A 9,473-nucleotide genomic window follows, 5' to 3' on the forward strand; every position below is an offset into this window, starting at 1 on the left:
TGTCTTGTCAAGAGACAACAAAGAGACACAAAACAGCTTTAAATAAATACAGTACACAAAAAAGAGATGCACTACAAAACAACTTTTTTTTGGCTGCTCCCTTTAAGTGTTGTCACAGCCGATCATCTGCCTCCATCTAACCCTATCCTCTATCACACCAACAATTTCTGTTCCCCTTCACTACATCCATAAACTTTGTCAGAGGTCTTCCTCGTTTCCTCCTGCCTGGCATTTCCATCTTCAACATCCTTTGTCTAATATATCCACTTCCAACTCGAGTTTCTAACTCTGTCCCCAAACTGCTCACCCTGAGCTGTCCCTCTGATGATGTCCATCCTGGTCACTCTGTCACTTGCACGTCAGCCTCTTGTCTTTTTCTTAGAGCTACTGCCTCCAAACCCTGCATCATAGTAGGTCTCACTACTGTCTTGTAAACCTTCCCTTTCTTGCTGCTATCCTTTTGACACAAATCCCCCTGACACCATCTCCACCTACTCCACTCTGCCTACACTCTCTTCTTCACCTCTTGTGTACTGTCTGTTGCTTTGGATAGTTGACCCCAGATATTTAAATTTGTCTACCCTCACTCCTCTATTCCTAGGAGCTTCACTGTTACACCTGTCTCCCAGGTGTCTACTGTCTCTTCAGTAGTATTAAGACGAACTATAATGTCAGTTAAAACAGTTCCCTGCAAAAGAAAGCTATGCAAAAGAACAACAGTGTCGAGACTCACAAAAATGGGGCAACATGACAGAGACAAAAGAGATTAACGTGACACACAAAGACGCATGAAATGACAACAAAGAGACTTGATGTGATGAAAAACAGACACAAAACAACTACCAAGAAATTCAAAATCACTGTGTAAAAATGCACGAGATCAGAGTGCAGCTGTACATTTACAACAGTGAAAAAAGAGCTTAGTGAAGATGGAAGCTCTACATTGAGTTCAGCGTTAATAAAACATAATACTTAAATAGCTCTTAAATCAGGTTTAAGTGGTGCTTAGACGTTATTGTTTCAATCAGCAGTGCTGTCTGCGCTAGGAATAAACTGCAAAATGCATTTCTTGTATAGGAGATAAAAGTCTGCCAGGTTGAAATATAATTGCACTCTGTAATGAATGTGTTGTCTTGCTGGTCAATCTGATGAGCCATTCTGCTTTATGGTTATTGTGGAGTAGCTTACATTTGTTTATCACCAGAGAAAAGTCCATTAGTAAAAGAGCTTTAGCAGAAACATGATAGGCCTCATTTGGCTACAATGTCGAGCTGTTATCCATCAGTCAGCCTCCTCTGGGGACAAACTCTATCTCCCCAGTGCTGCCTAACACACAAATACACATGGTGATGCATTACCATTTAGCTTTATTTGTTTGCTTAGCAACAGAGAGCAAACGTGTACTTGGTGATTATTTTCAGTCTGTGAAAACACCTATGAAGACATCTGTATGTGTTTTATTCATGATGTCACTCATTCGTCTACAGTACTTGTGTGTTGTTTTTTTCAGGATGCTGCAGGCTAAGGTCCACACTCAGCCACGCAGGTCTGACTACACAAGATGGGTGATTATGGTGTTTTTACAGTGATACAATTACGTCTTTTTGTAGGACAAACGGATGATAATGGCGATACGGATAAAGCTGTATCAGGTTACGACCCTGTGGAAGAGAGGCCTCATCATCACTGCACTGTAACACAACATGTACAGTGAGTAGTACACATGGTTTTCTTGCATCGCAGAGGCCCACTGCAGGCAGTTAAGATTATGCAAATTTCTTTTCAGATATTTTGCTGATGTTGTTGCTGCTAGTCATCAGCGCCCAGCGCATGTCCCAAGTCCCGTTGTGTCCTGCTTCCTGTATGGTTTGTTCTGAGGATGCTGTCATCTGCCAAAGACTGACTAAAATTATAGGTAAAAAAAATATGCCCTCTATAACTGAAAGCTGAGCCTAAATAAGTGCATAGTCCTACTGTACGGTAGTCATATGAAAAACATTATTTGTCAGTATTCAGAGCTGAAGACAGCAAAACACGAGAGAAAAGGAACTAACTAAATAAAGGAGATAGTAACTAAACAGGTAAACACTGAACACAGACATGAAGGATTAACAATCGAATAAGAGGGTACTGGGATATGGAGGACTGGGAGAGTTACGTTACACTGAAATAAAACATTTCATGCTTTAATAATCAATTGTAAATTAATAAAATAATTTACTAATTACTTTTTGATTATGTTTGTTTTGTTTTTAAAAAAATATCCATTATATGGTAATTTAATGGACAAAAACACAAGGAAGTTTGATTAGTTTCCAAGTTTATTTGTGAAAGCAGACATTAGCTTACTAAAAACGGTAGTATTAAACCCGATTCTTTGATCCCCATGATAGAACAGAGAAAACCCGACTCAGAGTGGTCAAAACATTTACAATTCTTTATTCAATCATCTTCCGGAAGAGAGAGCCCTGCACAGCCCATAGCCAGCTGCAGAATCTCTAACATTAGAAGCTCAGCCTGTGTCTCATATTATTTTTGGTACTTCACACGTCACACAGTTTCAGTACAAACAACTCCTTATATGTCAGTAGCTTCCTCTTTTTCTGTCTAGCTTCCTCTATTTATTAATATGCTTGTACAGCTGCACACAGACTTCCTGGTTTTTCAGTCTGGCTGAGCTCTTAGTTTGTGAGTCAAAAGTGGCCTTGGTTTACAAGCCTTCATTACTAAAATACATAAAACAATATAATCAGCAAATAAGCATTAAGAATATATATATATATATATATATATATATATATATATATATATATATATATATATATATATATATATATATATATTTCTTAACAGTAGCTAGCTAGTACCCTCATATCACAAACTAACACAAGCCTACAAGGGTAGGGCTACCTGGAGTGATGCTAATGTTACGTGCTACTTTCGTGTTACCTTCTGCAATTCGTAATTCGTAATACTAATTTGCAAATGGATTCACTAATACATATTTTATTGCACAATGCATTATAAAATGACAAAATGTAATAATAATAAAATCAATCCTTAAAGCTCAAAGAAATACAAAAGCCAGTATTGCAAAACATAAACTAAAGAAAATCAACAGAATTTGACATTACTAAAAACTGTCATATATTACACTTTTTTAATAAGCTTATATAATTAATAAAACCTAGAAACATTTTTACTGTAATTCATTTTGTTTTGAATTTTTTCCCAGATTAGCTTATTGACAAGTGAAATTCCCCAAAACTATGATTTGATGTAGCATAATGCAAAATGTACCACTTTAATGTGGTAAATTTACTTCTCATGTATGTAACCGAAAGGCACTAATATGCTGATGATGTTGTGTGTTTTTGTATGCCTTGACCAGTTGCTCCGAATACCACACAGGCTCTGCTGCTAACAGAAGGCTCAATTTCTACAGTTCAGCCTGCCTCACTGTCTGAGCTGAGCAACATTACAGTCATTGGTGAGTAAACTGGTGAGTTCTGAGAATTGCAAAACAGCAACAATAGTGGTAGGACAAGTTGATTCTGTTCACGGGGGGCATGTTCTGATTTAGGACCTGGATGGCTTGGGGATAGAAGCTCCTCTTGAGTCTCTCTGTTCTTGCCCGTATGGTATGGAACCTTCTGCCTGATTGCAGAAGTTTGAACAGTTTATTGAAGGATGGGACGGGTCCTTCAAAGTAAAGCAAAGTTAGTTTAACCCTGGAGAACCCATGGGGTCAGATCCAACCCCACTGGTTTACTAGGGAAACCATGGGGTCAAATTTGACCCCATGGGTTCTCCAGGGTTAAATAGTGAATCAAAAAGCAGCCACAATGGTCAAGAGGGGTATTTGAAGGTAGCAAGCAAAAGCTTCTAATGCAGCTTTTCATATTCATTCTATGATAAAATTTGCCTCTCAAATTTACAAAAAATAAAGACTCGAGACTAACTACACACAAGCAAGGCAATTAGTCTTGCTTGTGTTACATGTTCCCTCTTAGTACAGCCTTTAACTTTTGATCCATAGAGGTCAGTGTGCCAAACCCTTTTGCTAGATGAAATAGAGTTACTTTTAAAACTTTGACCCACTAAACTTCAGAAGAAAGTCCTCTGCACCATAAAAATATGGTAAATGGCCTGTAGTTGTATAGCACTTTACAAGTCCCTAAGGACCCCAAAGCGCTTTACACTATACACAATCATCCACCCATTCACACACTGGTGATGGCAAGCTACAGTGTAGCCACAGCCACCCTGGGGCGCACTGACAGAGGCGAGGCTGCTGGACACTGGCGCCACCAGGCCCTCTGACCACCACCAGTAGGCAACGGGTGAAGTGTCTTGCCCAAGGACCCAACGACAGAGACTGTCGGAGCCAGGGCTCGAACTGGCAACCTTCCGATTACAAGACGAACGCCCAACTCTTGAGCCACAATCGCCCCGATAAGCAGTGCTCCAGACATGCTTATTAGAGAAATACTGCAAAGCAATGGCAGATGACAGACAGAAAAAGAACAAAAGAAGGGAAATTGTTCTTTTCTTTTTTAGAAACAATAGCATAGCCAGGCAACAGGACATCTTTCACTTTTTAGATGCATTAAAACATTTAGACTCCCGGTTTTATAGTGTTCAAATGTATTTCTCCCTGCTGATCATCCAGGTTTGAGTCATAACAACATCTCAGAACTTGGTAAAGAGTCCTTCAGAAATCTGCCCTTCCTCCGCACATTACTGCTGGACCACAACCTCCTGAACAGTGAGTCTCTACAGGGTGGAGCTCTGATGAATCTAACCCAGCTACAGGTCCTTACCTTGGGCCATAATATCATTAGCATGGTAGGTACCTTTGCTGGGGAAAATGCTACTATTTGCAACAGTAGCATTTTCAGTTGAGAGATTTTACAGTTAAGTGATTACTTCATTAATCAGGGATAGTAAGTCATGGAAAAGATGGATGTAGCCGTTGTCACTTTACCAGCTGAAGGTTCGAGCTGAGCATCTTAGTTTTTTGAAGACCTGATGTGACTAACTCATCATATATGGTGAAGCATATCCTCCTTTTCTCCTTCTGGACACCTATGGGGACAGTAATGAGCAAAATGAGCATCATATTGTATTCAGCAAAAATTGAAACCAGAGATAGAAGTCACAAATGATGAGTAAAGTGTTTACTGAGGTAATAGAGCAAGGCTGCCCAGGGTAATCTTCCTATGGAAGCTGAACCTTTTTCTACCTGCTGGTATTTAGAAAGAAGATAACCTTTATATAAAACATAGACAGTAAAACCAAATACTATGTGCAGATAGTAGTAGATGTTTATCGTCTTCCACAACGTTTCTTGTGCATTTAAAGAACATACAGCATTTTAAGTTTTGGGACTAAATACATGAAGTAAGAATCAACTCTGTGTTGCCGTGCAGATCCAGGGTGGCTGGTTTAAAGGTGCCAAGGCTCTGCAGAGTCTTACACTGGAGGGAAACCTGCTCACCAGCTTAGATTCTCGTTCCTTCCCTCTAAATGACCTCAGAGAACTCAGGAATCTGGATCTGTCAGATAATCTGATTGAACATGTGGACAGAAACAGGTAAGCAGTTAATATTACGATGTTTATTTTTTTCCTTTCTTTAAAAGAAATAAAGGACCTTCACCAAACCAAATGTAATATATATATAACCCTCTGTGTCTTAGTTTCCGTGGCTTGGTGAGCCTGACGACTCTGGATCTTTCCAGAAACCGCCTGAGTTCTGCTCCTGTGGATGCTTTTTCTTACCTCACCTGGCTGACAAATCTCAACCTCGACCTCAACTCATGGAACTGCTCCTGTCAGCTGCTGGAGCTCGCCAACTTCCTGTCCACCTTCATCCAACAACCTGACAAGGTACAGGAACTCCCCCCACTGAACCTACATCCACTCACCAGTACAACCTGAACTGACTTAAATCTTTTCTCTTTCTATTTGTGCTGATCTCAGATCCTCTACAATGGCCGTAGGATGGTTTGTGCGAGCGCTGATAACCCAGCTGTAACCACCGTGCTGGAGCTGACCGATGCCAATTGTGTCCCGTCCAATCAGAACATCACAGTGCATATAGAGCCAAGAGCCAGCGTAACGCCTCAGTTGTATGCTCGAGATCTAGCCATCACTGCAGTCATCTGCTTTATTGGTGAGAATGATAAACAACACAGGATAAAAGAACAATGATTTAACTCTTAGACATTAATGAAAGAATAAGAAAAGAGAATTAGAGTATTAGATGGAGAATCATAAGCACAGAACACCCAGCTGAAGCAACACAGTTCTAAATGATCAACATTCGAAAATAAAAACAGGAGAAAAATACATTGCAGAACCTTTAATACCCAATCATACTCATTCTCCTGTGCTTCAGGTGGCGTTGGCTTGACTCTGCTGATAGTTCTGATTTACTATCAAGTGTCTCGAAAGAAAAAAATGAAAGAAAGTAAAAGACTGAAAGAGCAAGAAGGAGGAAGCAGCAGCGCAGCTAACCACCGTGTTAATCACCTCGATGTTAGAGAGAGGAGGAGGGATGTTTTCTTGCAAGAAAACAGCAGGCAGCAGTGGAACAAGGACGCCATGACTTTGGACACATGGGCAAATGAACCCAGAGACCAGTTTAGATTTAGAACTGATGAGAACGGTGGCTGTTTCAGCTGTGCTGACTGCAGCAGTGATGCACCACAGCTGAACCCAATGAGAAGAGAAAACAGGATGAATGGAGGGATTGAGGCAGAGGTGGACAGAGAAAGGAGAAAAATAAGAAGGATACCCGATGAGGAGGGGAAAAGGACAGAAGTTCAGCATAGAATCTTGAACAGGGACACCCCTAACAAGTTTGTTTTTCAAGAAAATACAAATTCATCTTCTTATCCACAGAGTGAAGCCTTTAATCAGAGAGCAGAGATCCTGCCAGCCCGCAAGAACGGCAGAAATGTGAACAATCACAGGACACACGCAGAAGTAAAGATTAAAGGATATGAGAGTTTACGCTGTGAAAGTTGTCACAGGACATACAGAACAGAGCAGGACATGAGACAACGGCAGATTGGGACCAATCCAGGAGACTTTGCTCTCCCTAATGGCTTCTCTTCTCAGTACAGGCTGAATGAAAGCAGAAGGAATGCTCATAACCACTCTGACATGATGAAGAACACAGAGTTGAGAAAAGTAATCAGAAATGTGTCGTTTGATCTGCAGAGTTCAAGAACCCTGGAGGAAGGAAACAGTCAAATTGAGGACAAGAGAGAGGAGGACGTAATAAGAGACAAAAGAAAGAGAAGAGAAAAGAGGCAGAAAGTTCAGTCCAGCCGGTTGGTGAAGGTCAAACTAAACTTGAATCCACTAAGAAAAAGCAAAGTCCATCCAAGGAAGAAAAATGAGCAGGGTCCTTTGGAGAAAAGCAGCACCAAGAAAAGCAAAGAAAAAAGAAAGGATGGAAAAGAACGTGAGGAGAAGGAAGAAAAAGGAAAGTCTAGCAAGAAAAAAATTAGAAAATCCTCCAAGATTGAGACATCGGCTGAGGTTGGAATCAAGGAAGAAGAGGTCGGAGGAGAGGAAGGACAGAAAAGCCAAACACCCTCTGAAAAAACAACTTCCAAAAGTGATAACAGTAACCAGAAAAGTACAGAAGACAGTAGATACCCAGAGAACAACCAGTCTGTGCAAAGCAGCAGTGCTGCTGACCAATCAGGGTCCACTATTGTTAGTGGACATGGGCAAAGTCTGCAGGGTAATAAGTATCAAGGAACTGGCCTGACTCTGGGTAGTGCTCAGCATTCATCTACCAACCTCTCACTGCTTGGCTCAGCTGGCTCACAGCTAAGTGGCAGCAACCTCTGTCTTCAAGGGGGGAACTTTCTGCTCAGCACCTTGGCCTCAGGATCAAATTTGCTGTTCCCCAGAGGTCCAGCTCCTAGTATAGCATTCAGTGGGCCTAACGTGGCTCCAAGCAGTGCTCCAGACATGCTTATTAGAGAAGCTGCAGGGGGAGTTCTGTCTGCTGCTAACCCTTTCCATGCAAGTGCAACACCTCAGACCGGAGGACCTCCCTTGAACTTAGCAGCAAACCCAGGTGTTAATCCTGCAGTTGTCCAGTCCCCCTCTCAGAGCCAAATGCTTCCTGACAGTGCTCCTCTTGTAGCCAAGCCAAAACCTGAACTAGCGCAGGGACAAGTCATTCAGAATGCAGGACTGCATGAGCTATCTGTTGAACCTCAAACATCCATGACCAAAGAGAACCTCCCTGCCTCGCAGGATTGTATGTCTGAGGTTGCCCCCAAAAGACTCGAACCAGCGAGCACAGTGGAGAACATATCAATTAGTAACAGTCAGGCAGAGACTGGGAATGTACCTGTTGGTACAATAGTTGATATATCAGTAGGGGGTGTGGCTCAAACTGAGGTGCCTGCAGTGGAAAGGTCTGGAGCCAGCATGCAGGAGGCAGGCGTATCAGGTGTGCCCGGTATATCCACAGAGAGTGAATCCTCCACAGCAGCTGCTCTGCTGCAGCAAGAGTACCTGCCTAAGGAAGGAGGCTCCCCCTCCCTCAGGAGGAAGCTGAGACTGGTGCTTCCTGAGAAGACATCCAGCCGTCCTCTCACTGCTCTGGAGAGGAAAATACGTTAGAAGCTAACTCAGTATTTAAACTACTTTTTATCTGAGTAAAAGGAGATAATGTTACTACTGAATCATTTTGAGATTTAGAGGATTTCATATTGTTTATTTTTTATCAATTAGTATTTTTGCATTTTAAAATCATTCATGGCCTTTGAAGCAGCATTTGAATAAAATTACATTACATGAAAACCATTTAGTGGCTTTGCTGCAGCTTTCTGTCGTTCCTCACGATCTTCATCTACAGATGGTATTTCCTTGTGTGTTGTGACAGTATAGTTAAAAATGACGACATTTATTTGTGGACATGAAGCACAGTTTCATGTAAGGCGGAGCTTTTACTTCGTTCAGCTGCTAACTTACAACAGCCATTTACACATTTGAGGTTATAATTCACATTTGAGGTTATAATTATAATACAGTAGTGAAATAAAGACAACATCTTTCAGTGATCTGAGGACTAAAACACTGTAACTTTTTCCATCAGGCCATCAGACTGCTGAACACGTCATAGACACCTCAGCTTCACTACTGGAACTTCAACATTATGCACTCCACACTGTATATAAATGCCACTTGTTTTGCACATATTCAACTCTGTATATTTTTATATATTTTTTTATTATTATTATTATTATTATTTATTTATTTATTTTTTTTTACTATTTAATTTGTAAAAATGTGTATACACACACACACACACACACACACACACGTAGGAAAATATTTAGTATACACATCCAGAAATGCATACACTATTATATATTGTACATATATTTATTAGTTTCAGGTTGGCCATTCTTGTATTTTGCTCGTTTGTGTTGTTGTG

General features: G+C 40.9%; 1 protein-coding gene across 1 annotated transcript; it reads left to right on the plus strand.

Annotated features, from left to right (window-relative positions):
* Positions 1 to 1,409: 1,409 nt before the first annotated feature.
* lrrc53 (leucine rich repeat containing 53) lies at positions 1,410 to 9,138 on the plus strand. Its single transcript, XM_040039523.1, has 9 exons — positions 1,410 to 1,546; positions 1,611 to 1,710; positions 1,787 to 1,915; positions 3,392 to 3,490; positions 4,673 to 4,848; positions 5,433 to 5,596; positions 5,701 to 5,890; positions 5,984 to 6,176; positions 6,402 to 9,138. Exons 2-9 carry the CDS (start codon positions 1,704 to 1,706, stop codon positions 8,654 to 8,656), a joined length of 3,213 nt encoding a protein of 1,070 aa, XP_039895457.1. The 5' UTR covers positions 1,410 to 1,546; positions 1,611 to 1,703; the 3' UTR covers positions 8,657 to 9,138.
* The last annotated feature ends 335 nt before the right edge of the window (positions 9,139 to 9,473 follow it).

The sequence above is a fragment of the Simochromis diagramma genome, unplaced genomic scaffold (genome assembly GCF_900408965.1).
Source record: "Simochromis diagramma unplaced genomic scaffold, fSimDia1.1 OVJJ01000337.1, whole genome shotgun sequence".
Lineage (NCBI taxonomy): Eukaryota > Metazoa > Chordata > Actinopteri > Cichliformes > Cichlidae > Simochromis > Simochromis diagramma.

Coding starts and splice junctions, on each gene's coding strand:
- lrrc53 (XM_040039523.1), top strand. Junction 3,491..4,672: donor GAGCAACATTACAGTCATTG/GTGAGTAAACTG, acceptor CTGATCATCCAG/GTTTGAGTCATAACAACATC. Junction 5,597..5,700: donor GAACATGTGGACAGAAACAG/GTAAGCAGTTAA, acceptor TCTGTGTCTTAG/TTTCCGTGGCTTGGTGAGCC.